This window comes from Mandrillus leucophaeus, unplaced genomic scaffold (genome assembly GCF_000951045.1).
Source record: "Mandrillus leucophaeus isolate KB7577 unplaced genomic scaffold, Mleu.le_1.0 Scaffold297, whole genome shotgun sequence".
Lineage (NCBI taxonomy): Eukaryota > Metazoa > Chordata > Mammalia > Primates > Cercopithecidae > Mandrillus > Mandrillus leucophaeus.
The window spans coordinates 2,896,863-2,914,816 of NW_012103109.1; the positions used below are offsets into that span (position 1 = coordinate 2,896,863).

Here is a 17,954-nt window from a genome sequence, read left to right on the forward strand (position 1 = left end):
GAATTGTGGAGAATTGGTGAACCTCACCATCCTGTTTGGAGTGAGGGAGCTGCGCACCCTGAGCATTTGTTGGGTGCCTCACCCTGGGGCCAGGCCCTGTGTCTCATTCACACAATGCAAGGTAGGGCCTGAAGAGGCAGCATGGGGCGGTGAATGGTTGGGTTTCCCTGGACAGCAGTGAACTCCTTTTTTTTTTTTTTTTTTTTTTTGAGACATGGTCTAACTCTGTCACCCGGGCTGGAGTGCAGTGGTGTGATCATGGCTCACTGCAACCTTGACCTCCCAGACTCAAGCCATCCTCCCAGTCAGCCCCCCGAGTAGCTGTTACTACAAGCACGTGCCATATGGCCTGTTAATATTTTGTAGAGATGGGGTTTCACAATGTTGCCCAGGGTGGTCTTGAACTCCTGAGCTTAAGTGATCCTCCCGCCTTGGCCTCCCAAAGTGCTGGGATTATAGTTGTGAGCCACTGCGCCAGTCAGCAGTGAATTCCTGCCTGGGGCTGGTCATGGGGGATTTCTGCACCTGGCCACCCCCTGTTCTAGATCCTGCCCTTGCTTCATCCTGAGGGGGTGCTGGCTTCTCCCCTATCCTGAACTCAGGGAAGCAGGGCCAGACTCTCTGGGATGCCTCTTCCCAGGGAGCTCCCCCAACACATACTTCCCACCCTTGTGTTTTCTTCCTCCCCTCCCTAGGTGAGGTCAATAGAGAAGCTTCCCTGTGGCAGGCAGGGGTCCATTCTGGGGTTTGTCTCCCCTCTCCTGGCCCCCGTGGGGAGTCTGACCCTTAGAGATGACTGAGAGAGAGAAGGCCAGGACTGATCTGGAGAAGCCCTGGCTGATGGAATGGGGTTTCTTTTTCCCTCCTTTCTTCCTTCTTTTCTTTTTTATTTTTAAGCAAGAGATAAATAAATGTCACCCTGAGATGACAAGAGAACATTGAAGGAGATAAAAGGAGAGTAAAAGGAGCGAGAGAGCAGAGGCAGAGGACAGAGGGGGATTTGGACTGTACACTGCGATGAGGGGAGAGATGAAAGAGGGAAGAAAGAGATGAGATGGGAAGGCAGGACCGAGTGGCGGAGCGGAGGATGGGGTTGCCACGGAAACCGAAGGAGGGGAGGAATGGAGGGAGAGGAAGATGGGATGGAGAAGGCGGAGGGTTTGGTGCAGGAGGGGTCTGAGGCAAGGCTTGGTGAGAAGGAAGGGAAGCCATGAGGGGCTCCCGGGTGTGAATTAGGCCCCAGTGTGGGAAAACAGGTTGGCAGGGGAGGAAGACAAGACCCAGAAAGCCCATCCCTGACAGCTGAGGTAGAGAGGGCTGGGTCTCGGCCCTGGGCCTGCTCTATCCTGCCTGCGGGGGACTGCCTCAGTTTCCACGTCTGTATAGTGGAAATGGTACGCCCCATCCCAGAAGACTGCCCCGAAGGCTAGAAATGGTGTGCTTTCATCCCAGGCCCTGATGAAGTTCAAGCCCAGTGAATGGTCCTATTGTTACTTCCTTTGATCCTTATCTTTGTCCCCTTGAACTTATGAGCTGAAGTTGTGTCTGTTTTTCCCGTTACATAAAGCTGGTGGTCTCTGGGTCCGGGATAGTGTACTTGTTTGGGGAACAGATGTGCTTCTTTGCTTCTGGACTTGGAGGAAAGATGTGGAGCCCTCTGGAAACATGAGGCCTGCTGTCCCTCCCCCTCAGAACAGGAACTGGCCCTAAAGCTTGGGGAAAAGAGGTGGGCAGGGTCTATCTGGCTGCTGTCCAAAGCTGGGCTTAGCAAGGGGCCTCTTTTTTCTTTGCCCTTGAATATGGGTGTTCTCAAAAGGGCAACAATTTATTCTATCTGTGTACTCTGCTAGGGATGCAGTAGTGTGCAAACAGGCAAGGTCTCTGCCCTTGGAGAGTGTAATCTAACTGGGATGTCAGAATCTAACTGGGATGGTAGCTATTAGGCAAGTAATTCTATAAATAAATAAATCATTAACAAATGATTAAAAGTTACAATAAGGTCCAGGAAGGAAAAGTATGAAACTTGAGACTGCTCAGGACCTGGGGGGGTCTAGACCTGGTCAGGGTGGGGCACGGGGTCAGGGCAAGCTTCCTGAGGAAGTGATACCTGGGCTGAAAGCTGAAGGGAGACGAATGAGGAAGAACATTCCAGGTAGGGGACAGCATGTGTGAAGAGGTCGTGTGCAGGCGAGGTCTATTAAAGAACATGGATGAAGTCCGTGTGGCTTCACATGGAGGGAGGGGACAGCACGCTGTGGACTTGTCACGGAGGCAGGGACCAACCAGGCAAGTTCTGGAGGCCTTTGGTGAGATGTTTGGCTTGATTGCAAGAGCAATGGGAGGTGACTGGGATGTAGAGCAGGTGGGATGTCGTGACTGATTGGTACAAGCACAGGGCTTGCTTCAGTCTTCTCTCTTTTGACTGACTATTAGCATCCTAGGGCAAGAGACAGCTACGTGGCAGAACTCTTGAGAGCTCAAAACATTTCCTTCAGGTGGGTTGAATGGTGGAAATTCCTTGCCCCATACAATCTCCTGTGCACACCTTCACGGCCTCCAGACAGTAGAAGGTAAACACCCTGGTGGGAGAGCCTGAGTTGGGGGGTGACCCTCATGTTTGACATGGATGGAAGGAAACACAAGGAGTCAAGAGCTCCAGAGGCATGGTGGCTCATGCCTGTAATCCCAGCACTTTGGGAAGCCGAGGCAGGCAGATCACAGGAGGTCAGAAGTTCAAGACCAGCCTGGGAAACACGGTGAAACCCCATCTCTACTAAAAAAATACAAAAATTAGCCAGGCATGGTGGTGCACACCTGTAATCCTAGCTACGTGGGAGGCTGAGGCAGGAGAATCGCTCTGCTACTGGAGGTTGCAGTGGGCCAAGATCACACCACTACATTCCAGCCTGGGCAACAGAGCAAGGCTCCGTCTAAAAAAAAAAAAAAAAAAAAACAGCCAGGCACAGTGGCTCACGCCTATAATCCCAGCACTTTGGGAGGCCGAGGCGGGTGGATCTCCGGAGGTCGGGAGTTTGAGACCAGCCTGACCAACATGGAGAAACCCTGTCTCTACGAAAAATACAAAAAAAATTAGCTGGCCGTGGTGGCTCATGCCTGTAATCCCAGCTACTCTGGAGGCTGAGGCAGGAGAATCGATTGAATCCGGAAGGCAGAGGTTGCGGTGAGCCAAGATCACACCACTGCACTCCAGCCTGGCAAAAGATTGAGACTCTTTCTAAAAAAAAAAAAAAAAAATATATCAAGAGCTCCAGATTAGTCCTCACTGAGGGGTAGGGGCCTTGGGGTCTTTGTTTCCATATCTGTAAAATGATGGCATTGGACAGGAGAGTCCCCAAAGTTCCTTTCAGCCCTGCCGGCGAAGATTCTAAGACCCACAGCCAAAGTGGCTGAAGCAAAGGGTCTTCAGCAAGGCCACCATCCTGCCATGGGAGAGCCAAACGTCCCTCCCTTGCTGTAAAGAAACACGCATGCATTTACTGGGCATGTGAGCTTCGAGGTGGGAGGATCAGGCCCATGGCTTCTGGGATCCTGGTGTCTTCAGATCACAGGCGGCGCATTACTCCTGTACTTAGCATCAAAGAAAAGCTACCATGGGCTTTTTATGCAGCTCTGCAGGCAGCTCAGCATTTGCCCACAGTAATTTGTGCAGCAGACGCCCTGTTAGTTTAGGCAGGCTCATTTCTATAAGAACCAGAGGCCCACCCAACTCACCTCAGGGCTAACGGGGGTTGATTTCCAGCGAGGGTCCCCCAGGCTAGGAGCAGGGGCCGGGCACCATCTGGAATCCAGGTGCCTTCTGGGATCAGCGTTCCCTTGGGCTCTCCTCAGACACCCACTCCGCCACCACCACTTGCCCAGGCTCTCTGCCCCTTCGCGTTTTGGCCTCACTCTACCCCATGGCGCTCCTTTGTGTGTTCTTTGCCCATCTGCTCCTGTGGCTGATGGATGACTGAGGCTTAATGCAGAGCCATGTTTCCAAGAGAGGAAAGTTTGGCTCAAGTTCTTTCAGGGGATGGGGAGGGCCAGGCCATAGGTCTGGGCCCAACTTCTGTATGAACTGCCCTAGATGGTGGGGGTATGCTATGCTTGGAGGTATGCTATGCTATGCCAGGGGTGGAAGTGGGGCAGCTGCCATTAGGGGAAGGTGAGGAAGAAGGCACCTGGTGTGGGGAGGGGCCTCCCACTTGATTCACCAGGCAAGGCCAGGTCACTGAGAGTATGCGTCAACTCTTGCTAATTAATTTCAAGAGGCCGGGCACGGTGGCTCACGCCTGTAATCCCAGCACTTTGGGAGGCCAAACTGGGTGGATCACTTGAGCCCAGGAGTTTGAGACCAGCCTGGGTAACATGGCGAAACACCGTCTCTACTAAAAAATCCAAAAATTAGCCAGGCGTGGTGGCGCACTCCTGTAGTCCCAGCTACTCTGGAGGCTGAGGCACGAGAATCACTTGAACCCAGAAGGTGGAGGTTGCGGTGAGCTGAGATCATGCCACTGCACTCCAGCCTGGGTGACAGAGCAAGACTAAATAATAATAATAATGATTTGGAGAATCAGAATCACTTGAGAAGCCTCTAGAAAATCCTGTGTCCAGGCCCTGAACCCAGAGATTCTGGTTTAACTGGTCTAGAGTGAGACCCCGGTATTGGCGTTCTAATCAAACAATACCAGTTCTGGAACTCTGTGGACCCAGGGTCTCTGTCTTCACAAGAGTTTGTGTCTGAGAAGTCACATCAAAATAGTTCAGGCCTTGCCGTGGGGGCCCCACTCCTCATTTCCTTGGGTTTTAGGGTCACTGTGACCTCTTAGAGGAGGGAGATCCTCACACAGGGGCCACCCTGTGGCAGTCAGGCCCACCTCAGCCCTCAGCTTATAGAAGCAGAGGCGTGGCTCCCAGGTCAGGTGTAGGTGCACCTGGGCCTGGGGGATGGATCAAGAGAGCTACCATTGTCAGAGCAGGCCCTGTAGGAGGGGCTCTCTCTCCTGGGAGGGCGTCAGGTGAGAAAGCACTCAGAGCTCCTGGGCCTGAGCTCCTGGAGACTCTGCCATTAGGGGAAGGCAAGGAAGAAGGTACCTGGGGTGGGAAGGGCCTTCTGTCTTGATTCACCAGACAAGGTCAGGTCACTGAGAGTGTGTCTGTTCTTGCTAATTAATTTGGAGAGGCCCTTCCCTATGCTGCCTGGAGACTACCCCAATGAGGAGGCAGGACTGTCCTGGGAGTGAGGTGCACAGAGAAGAGCAAAGCCTTGGTAGAATTCTCAGGCAAGGATTTCCCTCTCCATTTCACTTACGGCATTCAATCCTGGTCCCTTGGTGACTGTCAGCTTCCTTCTCTTCCCTTTTCTGTACCCTGGTGTCTTTCTCTAGAGACACTCCCCCGCTGGGCCCCCTCTGTTCCTCTGCAGTCACTGTCCTATAGGGGTGGCCTGGCTGTGGGGGGAGATGATCCACAGTGTGATCGTATCAGTCAGGGTTCTAGAGAGAAATAGGACCAGTAGGAGATACTATATATATGTGTGTGTATATATATATACACACACACACACACACACATATACACACACACACACACACACATATATATATACACAGAGAGGTCTCTTTTAAGGAATTGGCTCCTGTGATTGTGGGGGCTGGCAAGTCCAAAATCTGCAGGGCATACCCGGGGGCTGGAAACTCAGGCAAGATTCATATGTCAAGGCAGAATTCTTTCTCTGGGAAACCTCAGTGTTTGCCCTTAAGGCCTTCAACTGATTGTTTGATGCCCACCCACATTATGGAGGGTCACCTGCTTTTCTTAAAGTCAACCAATTGTAAATGTGGGTCACATCTACAAGATACCTTCATAGCAACATCTAGCTTAGCCAAGCACACAGCCGGGCACCATAGCTTAGCCAAGATGATGCATAAGATTTACCATCACAGTGATGATCTCAGGCTGGGAGAAGGGTCCTCATCCTGCCCTCGTGTACTTCAAGGGAGGCAGTGCCTGCACTAAATCCTCAAAGATGATGGGAAATTCACCCAGTTCAAGGGAAGGGCAGTCCTGGCAGGGCAATCAGCCTGTGCAGAGGCCTCGAGGTAGGGAACATCGGTGAGTTGGGGGCAGAGGGGCCATGGAGCCTGCCTGGGAGCCATCTTAGGCAGCAAATGAAGGCATGGGCAGTGCATCCCACCTACCAAAAGGCTATGGGGGATGCAGGGCTGGAGACCTGCATTCTAGTCCTTGCTCCCTCACTGTCTCACTGTGTGACCTTGGACCATTCCCTTCCCCTCCCTGGGTCTCAGTTTCCTTATCTGTTAACAGGGCTGGGCACGGTGCGCATCACGGTGGTTTGTGGGTTGGTGGCCCTGTGTCAGGGGCCCAGCCACCAGAGGCGGGGCTCAGTGAATCTGTCCATAGAGAAAGGGGAAGCAAGGCAGAGACAGGATCCCAGGAGGAAGAGACTCTGGAGCTTCCTCTGCCCCTCCCCCGTGCGGGCAGCAGCTCCCTGGGCCCCTGGCTCCTGAGGCCTGTGGGCTGGGCAGAAGTGAGACTGTGGCAAGGGGCCCCGAGGTGTGCACAGGCCTCCCAGCTCTCGCTTCCTCTTCCCTTCTGCGCATGCGAGCAGAGTTTCCCTTGAAGCCTCCTGCGAGGAGGACAACAGGGGAAACCAAGAGGCTGGTTTCCTTAGGCGGTGAAATCCCATGCATGTTTTTCACAGCTGTGTACAGGCCTGGAACTTCCTCTTCTCCTCCCACCTGGTTACCTGTCCCACCCACTCCAACTTTAGCCTCTTCAGCCCCAGGGCCCTGGACTCCGAGGGGCAAAAAGCCCAGAGTCACATCCTGGAGGACTTGAATGCCAGACCCAGGGTCAGGAGTCCCCTCCCTGCTCTTGCTCTGTTGGGTCCTGAACTGCCTCCATGGGACCCAGCCCTCAGTCCTGTCCCCACTCCACCCCCATACTGCAGCCCCCACCTCCCAGAGATCCTGGTGCTTCATGTGGACTGATCTCATACAAGTCAACTCCCCAAGGGTGAGAACTTTAATTTGCCCCTTCTATGTACCCACAAGCAAGCACCTAATAGGTGCTTAGTAAATGTGCATTAAATCAGTGGCTCAAGCCTGGCACAGTGGCTTATGCCTGTCATCCCAGCACTTTGGGAGGCCAAGGTGAGAAGATCACTTGACCCCAGAAGTTCAAGACCAGCCTGGGCAACTTAGCAAGACTCCACCTCTACAAAAACAATGTAAAATTAGACAGGTATGGTATCATATGCCTTTAGTCCCACCTACTTGGGAGGCTGAGGCGGGAGGATCGCCTATCCCAGAAGTTTGAGGCTGCAGTGAGCTATGATGGCACCACTGCACTCCAGCCTGGACAACAGAGGAAGACCCATCTCTTAAAAAAATAAAAAGTCAGGCCGGGCGTGGTAGCTCACGCCTGTAATCCCAGCACTTTGGGAGGCCGAGGCGGGTGGATCACCTGAGGTCAGGAGTTCGAGACCAGCCTGGCCAACATGGCAAAACCTTGTCTCTATTAAAAATATAAAAAAAAAATAGCCGGGCATGGTGGTGGGTACCTGTAATCCCAGCTACTTTGGAGGCTGAGGCAGGAGAATTGCTTGAACCCAGGAGGCAGAGGTTGCAGCGATCCAATATCACGCCACTGCACTCCAGCCTGGGCAACAGAGTGAGACTCTGTCTCAAATAAATAAATAAATAAATAAATAAAAAGTCAGAGGTTCAGCTGCAGGGCTGGAGACTGCAGTCTCTGAGCAACCTGGTAATTCAAGGCCAAGATGAGGGAGCCAACAGGCAAACCTGTCCCTTCCAGCATAAGTTCGAGGCACTGCTGAGGCTGTGTCAGGGAGTATGGGCTCACTGGGTCCTCAGGAAATAGTCATCAAATTACATTGATCAGGGGTGCTTGGTGATGTCCCAAGCCTGGCCTGGCAGAAGCCCCAGACCTCTGTCTGTTGGTTGTTTTGTTTGTTTGTTTGTTTTTTATTTCTATACTTTTTTTTGTTTTGTTTTTTGAGACAGGGTTTCACTCCAGTCACCCAGGCTGGAGTGCAGTGGCACAATCTCAGCCCACTGCAACCTCCGCCTCCCGGGCTCAAGCGATTCTCCTGCCTCAGCCTCCTGAATATCTAGGGCTACAGGCATGCCACCATGCTTAGCTAATTTTTGCTTTTTTTTTTTTTTTTTTTTGTAGAGACGAGAGCTCATCATGTTACCCAGGCTGGTCACAAACTCCTGAGCTCAAGTGATCCGACTGCCTCAGCCTCCCAAAGTGCTAGGATTACAGGTGTGAGCCGCTGCACCCACCCTTCAGTTGGTGTTTGAGATCTCCCTAGTGGTGGGAATTAGCCAGAGTATCCAGGTGGCCACAAGGTCCTGTTGGTTCTTCCTTCAAAATGGCTCCTGTCGTGCCAGACCAGGTTTTGGGTGTCTTCAGAGTCACCTACTCTCTGCCCTGAGATCTGTGTCCTAAGGGACACCAGTCACCCTGATCTCACCCGATCCTCCCCTGCTCCTAGAGCAAGGGTGTGATCGGGTCCCCATGAGAGGAAAGGAGCACTGTTGTAAGCAGTGTGGGATGAGATGAGGTGCTGTCACAGCTTGGGGAAGGGACCCTGGCAACCGGCAAGTAGGTCAGTAGTTTGCCCGCCTCCGCGTTCCAAGTAGGCTCTTGTGCCCATTCTACAGATCAGGAAACAGACACGTGGAGGAGCCAGGTGACTTGCCCAGCCTTTACAGGACCCATGGGGCAAAGCCATAGAAGTCACAGTGAGAGATTCCAGAGCTCTGAAGAGCCTGTATCCCTGCTTGGGTGGGGAAGGTCCCCTGCTGGCCCCCAGACGATGAGTGTTTGTTCCCTCCCCAGGGGCTGGCCTGGCCCTCAGGCCTGGGAGGTGGAGGTGCCGAGCCCTGGGAAATAGGGCAGTCCTGGGCTTCCGGTGTCACTGCACGCCCCTCCCCCTCCCGCCTTTGTTTCTTGGCCTCCACAGCCTCATTCTCTCTCCCTCCCCCTCACTCAGGCTCCTCCTCTGCTCCCCCTTCCCTGTCTCTTCATTTCTTCTCTCCCTCTCCCTTTCTCTCTCTCTCTCTGATATGGCCTCCCTTCCCCCACTCCCAGCACAACTACAATCAGGCAGCTCATCTGCGTCTCTATTTCCCCGCCTTTCACATTGACTTTCTCCCCACCCTGGGGACCAAGGCCATCCTGGTGGGAGGCCACGCCACATCCCAGCCAGTGGACGCCAGCCTGGGGCAGTCTGAGCTCCCCTTTCTCCTGGACCTGGGGGGAGCTTTTGTTCTGAGTCCTCAGCACAAGTGGTGGAAGAGGCCCTGCTCTAAGAAGGGAGGGGCCACAGTAGGGCCCCAGGCAGATGACAGAGGGGCCTTGGGGTGGGTGGGGAGGCAGCCCTGGCACACAGGTGACACACACCTGGCAGGCTCTCTTCCTGCCGTGGATGGCCCCGTGCCAGGACATAAACAGAAGGGTTTAGCCCGGGAGATGGAACCAGAGCGGGTGAGGAGACACGAGCCACAGTGCTGGCCCAGGAGGAGGAAGAACAGAGCGATACCGGGGCTCCCCACTCCTCATTTCCGTGTGTGATAGGCAGGCAGAACACACATGCGAAACACAGGTAAATTAGATTCCCTCCTCAGCAGAGCCCCTTCTGCATACACGCACGCACACACACAGAGCCTGCCTGGCGTCCCCAGTGAACAAGACAACATGGACACAGGGCCTGCCCCCATAAGCCCCACAAAGTGAGCATTACAGGGTGGTGGGTGTTCTACTCAACCAAGTGTCCAGGCCAGTGTAAAAGAAAGCATGGGGCCAACTGCCCAGGTGGGCGGTGGCTCAATGAAGACTTCTAGTAGAAGGAGAGACCCCAGTTCCCCCAACCGGCTGAGGCCCTGGACCAGCCAGCCAGGAAGGAGCCCGAGGCTTCAAGTTGCAGTTTGCCCAGGTCTTGCCTATGTGCCCCTGCTGGCCTGTAGTGACCCAGGACAGCTCCTGAGAACTGAGGAGCTGGGCTCAGATGTGACCTCCGCAGGTGCATAGCTGCAGGAGCACAGATGGGACCTGCTGTGGGGCTAGATGGGCCTGGCTGCAGACCCAGCTCTCCCTTCATTGATGAGGCACTCGGGAGTATGTTACTGAAGCCTGGGTTTCCTGGGGCATGAGGTGGGGAGCGCACTACCCTACCCCTGCCCCCCGGGTTGTTTCTAGTATTAAATGACTCACTGGGGACCTGGTGAGTCTCTGTAATGACAAGCTGTAGCTCTTCCGTGGTGTTCGTCGTCAGTTGTTGGCAGCTCTCTGTGCCGCTCTCCTGCCCCCACGTAGGCACAAACCCTCAAGAGCAAGGACTCTGGGTTAGTCCCTTTCTACAGCCAAGCACAGGCTCCTGAGACAGACGCACCTTCTCAAGTCCAAACTATCTGTTTATATGGGAAGGGGTTTGCTTCTGGTGTCCTGGTGTGACTATAAGGAATGGCTCCTTGTAGAAGGGGTCCCAGTGTGGACGGTCAGTTCCATGGTTACCCTTGCTGTAGGGAACCACACTTCAGCTCCCATGGGCAGTTCGTTGGCTGACGTTTTCGCCCTCTCCTCGCCTCTAAAGCAGTGTTAACTGTTTCCTTGTGCCCGCGCCCTTGAGGTTGGCAGGAGGGGGCTGATGCCTGGTATTAGGCTGCAGGGGAAAGGAGAGGAAAGGGAACTAACGACACTGCCATTCTCATCTCACTGTCCAATGAGTCAGGAGCCTTTTCCCCCCCATAGAGATGAGAATCACCTGATGTCACACGGCTAGTAGACAGCAGGGCCTAGATTGAACTCAGCATCCAGGGCCAAGGGGGAAGCACTGGCTTGGCCATTGATGCTCAGTTCCTCCTTGCTGGTCCTGCCTTTGGGGAAGTTTACAAAAACTGCTGAACACATCATTTGCCCAAACCCCACAACAGACAGGAGGGTTGCCGCTGGGTGCTGTGCCAGACAGACCGCAGTGACAGGAGGCAGCCACATTCCTCAGCGTGCTCTACAAACCTGACAGTGGCTGGAGGGCACTGGGGGTGGCTGTGGTGGGCCCTGAGGGGCAGGACCCTACCTCATTCACCTTGCTGTCTCCAAGCACAAGCCCTAACCCATAGTAGGGATTTAGCAGCTATTTATTGTATAAATGAATGAATGAGTTCTCAGTCTCTAGCGGTTGTCCTCAGAATCACTTAAGCTTTGCTGAATTTGGGGCCCAAGAATGGAAACATCTCTTGGCTCTGTGACTTTTTTCAGAAAAGGCTTCTCCCAGAGATCTGGGCAGATAATAATGGTTTTTGTTTGTTTGTTTGTTTTTTTCCTTTGAGACAGAGTCTTGCTGTGACGCCCAGGCTGGAATGCAATGGCGTGATCTCTGCTCGCTCCAACCTCCGCCTCCTGGGTTCAAGTGATTCTCCTGCCTCAGACTCCCAAGCAGCTGGGATTATAGGCACTTGCCACCACACCCGGCTAATTTTTGTATTTTTAGTAGAGATGGGGTTTACCATATTGGCCAGGCTGGTCTCGAACTCCTGACCTCAAGTGATCCGTCCACCTCAGTCTCCCAAAGTGCTGGGATTACAGGTGTGAGCCACCATGCTCCGGCCAATAGTGATTCTTTACAGTTGGTTAGGGCTTTATAATGAACCAAGCTGCTTCACTTGTGTTAGGACCCTGGGCTCTCACAACCTTTCCATGGGTGAGTGTTTTCATCCCTGTTTTTCAGATGGGGAAACTGAGCCACTGCTGTGACTTTGCTTAGTCACTTTCAAGTGACTAAGCTGGGACTCCAGGTCCTCGCTGACTGCATTTCCCAGCAGCTGGACATTGGGGTGGGGTGTGGTGGTTTGGAAGCAGGGTTAGCCCCTCCAGCCTATTTCAGATGCACCCTGACCCCTAGGCCAAGGTTTCCTTCTATCTGATCCCTTCCACGAGAGCCTCACTCTAAGCTTAATAGTTTAATCTTTGGTGTCTGTTTCAAGAAGGCTAAATTCCTGTCTGGGGTATTTTTAGCTGTCCTCAGGAAAGGGAAGCTCCACTGGGCGCTGGGGGGAGGGGGACGCCTTGCCCGGAGCCGGTTTCCTAAGGAAGGGCTGCTGACCGTGTGCCTGACCGTTAGCCCTGGGAGAAGCTGGTAGTTGGTCGGTTGGGAGCCCTGAGAGCAGAGCAGGCGACAGTCACCCCAGTAATGCCATCCCCCCTCCTCTGATGTGCCAGGTGTTGAACCAGGGCAAGGGGTATAGACCCAGGAGGAGGCCGCCACCCCCTGTGGGCACACTGCCTGGCGTGCTGCAGTCCTTGGAAGCCTGGAGAGGGCACGAGGGCAGGCCGGGAGAGCCAGGAAGGCCTCAGGAGCAGGTGGACCTCGAGCCATGCCTCGGAGGCTGGTGGGAGGAGCAGGGATCAGTGGGGTTGGGAAAAGGCTGCCCCAGGTGGGAAGACCCATGGGTGCAAAGACCGGGCTCCACAGAGGGCTCATGGAGCAGGTGCCTCCGTATGTGGCTGGAGCCCCCAGTGAGGGAAGAGGCTGCTGTGCTGGGGGTTTGTACCTGGGCAGGTGGGCACATTGGCACTATTCAGAAGATCATGTTAGGGGCAGGTACAGTGGCTCATGTCTGTAATCCTAGCATTTCGAGGGGCTGAGGCAGGAGGATCATTTCAGTGCTGGAGGTTGAGGCTGCAGTGAGCCATGATTGTGTCACAGTAGCCTGGGCAACAGAGCAAGACCCTATCTCTAATCAAAAAGAAAAAAAAAAAACCTGTTAGATGAGAGACTATGAATGTGAACCTGGGAGCCTGTTTGAGCATTCAATTCAGATAGTGGTCTCAAACATGTTAGCTGTCAAGGAGCCCTTCTTTCAAATCAGATCTGACATGAAACTCCAATGTATAAATCAGATAAAAGTGATATTTTGATCAGTATAAATTTAGATATTTAAATGTATAACATTTAGTTAATGAAGAAAAACAACAACCAGTTGTGATAGATGCATATGTTTAGCATCGGGGCTGACAAGTGATAGCCAGTGTTTGAGATCAGCCTCAGCACCTAATTTATTTTTTTATGTTGTGTCTTTTTGTCATACATTCTCATTCATACAGCCGAGTCATTACAAATAATGACAGTTAACACCTCACCGCACAGTCCCAAGGTCTGTGCAAATTAATTACTTTGGCAACAAAGCCAGTGGGGCTACTGAATGTGTTAGAATGTGGCGCATACTACATTTGAGTAGGTGGGCCTTTTAAAATCAGTTTTTAAATAGTAGAATCTTTATTTTTTGCATTTTTGAATACAATTTTTAAGGATTTTTTTTTTTTTTCTTTTGAGACAAAGAGTCTTACTTTCCTGCCCAGGTTGGAGTGCAGTGGTGCAATCTCGGCTGACTTGCAACCTCCACCTCCCAGGTTCACACGATTCTCCTGCCTCAGCCTCCTATAGCTGGGATTACAGGCGCCCGCCACCACGCCCAGCTAATTTTGTAGTTTTAGTAGAGACGGGATTTCACCATGTTGGCCAGGCTGGTCTTAAACTCCTGACCTCAGGTGATCCGCCCACCTCAGCCTCCCAAAGTGCTGAGATTACAGATGTGAGCCACCATGCCCGGCCTTTTTAAGGAATTCTTGAAGGACCTGTAGAACACAATTTGAGAACCACTGAGGAAATCCCACCTCCCTGTTGTACAGATGGGAAGACTGAGGTCAGCAAGGGGGCAGAGCTTACCCAGGATCCCCCAGGGAGCTGGAGGAGATGGTCAGATACACAGCGGGAATCATTGCTCCCTGTAATTACAAGTGTGCACTGTTCCCAAGGCAGGAGTAGAAAAGACATCAGGGTCAGACACACCCAAAATCAGCCAAGCTCTAGTCCGTGCTATGTCTGTTGTCTGTCCATGCAGCAGTGAGCCAGCAATATTAACTTTCCCTTCTCCACCCACAGCGATGCCCTCCTAGCTAGCCGTCGCGGGATGGAGGGCTTCATGGACTCAGGGACACAGACGGACGCTGTGGTGGTGCTGTCCTTGGCTCAGGCTGCCGTGCTTGGCCTGGTCTCCGAAAATGAGCTCTTTGGAGCTACCATAAGCGCTGAGGCCTTCTACCCGGACCTGGGGCCCGAGCTTTCTGGAGCAGCCATGGGAGAGCCCGGGCCACCAGGCCCCGAGGTCTACCAGCTGGCCTGCAACGGGAGGGCCTTGGAGGAGCCGGCAGAGGAGGAGGTGCTGGAGGTGGAGGCAGCCTTCGAGAAGCACACCCGGCGGAAGACGCGGCCACCTGTGCGGCTGGTGCCCAAGGTCAAGTTTGAGAAGGTGGAGGAGGAGGAGCAAGAGGTCTATGAGGTTTCTGTGCCGGGTGACGACAAGGAAGCAGGGCCAGCAGAAGCCCCCGCCGAGGCAGCCAGTGGCGGCTGCGAGGCCCTGGTGCAAAGCAGTGCCGTCAAGATGATTGACCTCAGCGCCTTCAGCCGCAAGTCCCGGACGCTCCGGCATCTGCCCCGAACCCCGAGACCGGAGCTGGACGTGGCCCCGTATGACCCTCACTTCCCGGCCCCGGCCCCGGCCCGGGATGGCTTCCCCGAGCCCAGCATGGCGCTGCCTGGGCCAGAGGCCTTGCCCACAGAGTGTGGGTTCGAGCCACCCCACCTGGCCCCGCTGAGTGACCCCGAGGCCCCCAGCATGGAGTCCCCGGAGCCTGTCAAGCCGGAACAGGGCTTCGTGTGGCAGGAGGCCGGCGAGTTCGAGGCTGACGTGGCGGGTTCGACCGTGGAACGCCACAAGAAGGCCCAGCTGGATCGGCTGGACATCAACGTGCAGATCGACGACTCCTACCTGGTGGAGGCGGGCGACCGCCAGAAGCGCTGGCAGTGCCGCATGTGCGAGAAGTCCTACACGTCCAAGTACAACCTGGTGACGCACATCCTGGGCCACAACGGCATCAAGCCACACTCGTGCCCACACTGCAGCAAGCTCTTCAAGCAGCCCAGCCACCTGCAGACGCACCTGCTGACGCACCAGGGCACCCGGCCCCACAAGTGCCAGGTATGCCACAAGGCCTTCACGCAGACCAGCCACCTCAAGCGCCACATGCTGCTGCACTCGGAGGTCAAGCCCTACAGCTGCCACTTCTGTGGCCGCGGTTTCGCCTACCCCAGCGAGCTCAAGGCCCACGAAGTGAAGCACGAGAGTGGCCGCTGCCACGTCTGCGTCGAGTGCGGCCTGGACTTCTCCACCCTGACCCAGCTCAAGCGCCACCTGGCCTCTCATCAGGGCCCCACCCTCTACCAGTGCCTCGAGTGTGACAAGTCCTTCCACTACCGCAGCCAGTTGCAGAACCACATGCTCAAGCACCAGAACGTGCGGCCCTTCGTGTGCACTGAATGCGGCATGGAGTTCAGCCAGATCCACCACCTCAAGCAGCACTCCCTCACCCACAAGGTAAGGCCATCCCCAGGGCCTGGGGATCTGCCTGCCCCTCCTGCCAATTTTTCATCCAGTACTTTCCGGAGTCCCAGATGGGACCATTTAGGTGGGCTCCTAGTTTTATCATTACATACTTATTTTGATGAGTATTAGAAAGAAATGCTATATAATTGAAATTAATTTTTTAAGTAGTAAAGCTTTACGCATTCAAAAACGTATTTGGCCGGGCACAGTGGCTCACGCCTGTAATCCCAGCACTTTGGGAGGCCGAGGCAGGCAGATTGCTTAGTCTTGGAGTTTGAGACCAGCCTGGGCAAAATAATGAGACCCCATTGCTACAAAAAAATTTAAACATGGCCGGGCATGATGGCTCATGCCTATAATCCCAGCACTTTGGGAGGCCAAGGCGGGCAGATCACCTGAGGTCAGAAGTTCAAGACCAGCCTGGCCGATGTGGTGAAACCCTATCTCTACTAAAAATACAAAAATTAGCTGGGTGTGGTGGCGGATGCCTGTAATCCCAGCTACTTGGGAGGCTGAGGCAGGAGAATCACTTGAACCCAGGAGGCGAAGGTTGCAGTCAGCCGAGATTGCACCATTGCACTCCAGCCTGGGCAACAGGAGCGAAACTCCATCTCAAAAAAAAAAAAAAAAATTTAAACGTTATGTGCCACTACCTGTAGTCCCAGCGACTTGGGAGGCTAAGGTGGGAGGATCACCTGAGCCTGAGAGGCTGAGGTTGCAGTGAGCTGAAATCACGACACTGCACTTCAGCCTGGGCAACCAGACTGAGACCTTGTCTCAAAAAAAAAAAAAAAAAAAAAGTATTTAAATGAAATGTTTATGGAACCCCTGCAAGACCCAAGGAACACAGTTTGAAAATCACTGAAATAGCCTACCCTCCCTATCTTCTAGATGGGAGGACAGAGGCCAGAGAAAGGCCAGGATGCAACAGGGAGGCGTCCTAGCTCAGTGGTCAGAAGTACAGAGGGTGTCCTTTGTTCCTTGTCATTACAAAAGCGAATCAAAACCTGTGACTTCCCTTTAGGAACAGGCTAAATATATTTAATTTTCAAAGCAGAGAAGATGTAAGGAAAAATATTTGTTACGGAAAAGTACAAGTCGTTCTAGAATATGGCTAAACTATAAACAGTGGCTCGGGAGGGCAGAAAATTGAGCAGCACTTTCTAATCTACCATGTCCCTAAACCCAGCCTTAACCCATACTCCCCTGCTCTCCATTCCCTGCCTCCAGCCACTAGTCTCCCCACTTTTCAGCCAACATCACCTTCTCTGAGAGGCCCTCATATCCAGGTAGGTGGAATGAGGCCCCTCGGGTCCCACAATCCCACTCTGGTACTTGGCTGCCCCATGGTTTCCACCAAAATCCCACCAACTTTACCCTTCAAAGCTGAATGTACATGGAGCTTCCTCTCCCCATAACAGTGGCCTGTGAGTGATACTCCAGGTCAAATATGTGACCCTGTCTCTCACAGTAGACACTACAGGGAGTCGGGGAGCTGTTAACACCCGGCCAGGCCTAGAAACCAGCAATTTGTAGATTTCATTGCAGAGGCTCCTCCAGTCAACTGGTAGTAGCTGCCTAAAATGTGATGTCAAGAAGGAGTCTAGCCAGACATGGTGCTGCACACCTGTAGTCCCAGCTACTCAGGAGGCTGGGGTGGGAGGTTTGCTCAAACCTGGGAGTTTGAGGCTATGATTGCTCCTATTAATAGCCACTGCTCTCTAGCCTGGACAACATAGCAAGACTTTAAAAGAAAAAAAAAGAAGGATTCTGGGCCAAATGCAATGGCTCATACCTGTAATCTCAACACTTTGGGAGGCTGAGGCAGGAGAATCACTTGAGCCCGGGAGTTTGAGACCAGCCTGGCCAACATAGTGAAACCCTGGCTCTACTAAAAATATTTTTAAAAAAATAGCTGGGTGTGGTGGTGTGCACCTGTAGTCCCAGCTACTAGGGAGGCTGAGGCACAATAATTGCTTGAACCCAGGAGGCAGAGATTCCAGTGAGTTGAGATTGTACCCCTGTGCTCCAGCCCAGGTGACACAGTGAGACTCTATTCAAAAAAAAAAATACTAATAATAAATAAATAAATTAGCCAGGCATGGTGGCGCACACCTGTGGTCCAGCTATACGAGACTGAAGCAGGAGGATCGCTTGAGTCCAGGAGGTCAAGGCTGCAGTGAGCTGTGATTGTACCACTGCACTCCAGCCTGGGCAACAGCAAGGCTGTCTCCAAAAAGAGAAAAGGACTCTGAAACTGAATCTAGGCCTGGCAATAAAACCTTATGATTGATTGTTAATGTCTACAAGGAGTGATTGTGCAGGGTGACAGCACATGTGCTATACATTTGCCATCTTTCTCCTCTACTAGGGAACTTAAAAATCCCAAGTCTAGGGCCTGGCGCAGTGGCTCACGCCTTTAATCTCAGCACTTTAGGAGGCCGAGGTGGGCAGATCACA

At 53.3% G+C, this 17,954-nt stretch overlaps 1 protein-coding gene across 1 annotated transcript in view; it reads left to right on the top strand.

The window, feature by feature from the left end:
* Positions 1–17,954, top strand: part of ZNF710 (zinc finger protein 710) — a 78,372-nt gene that overhangs the window by 49,945 nt on the left and 10,473 nt on the right. Inside the window, exon 2 of the mRNA XM_011986336.1 lies at positions 13,994–15,485. Coding sequence (XP_011841726.1) covers positions 14,022–15,485 — 1,464 coding nt within the window. The 5' untranslated portion in view covers positions 13,994–14,021. The remainder of the gene's footprint in view (positions 1–13,993; positions 15,486–17,954) is intronic.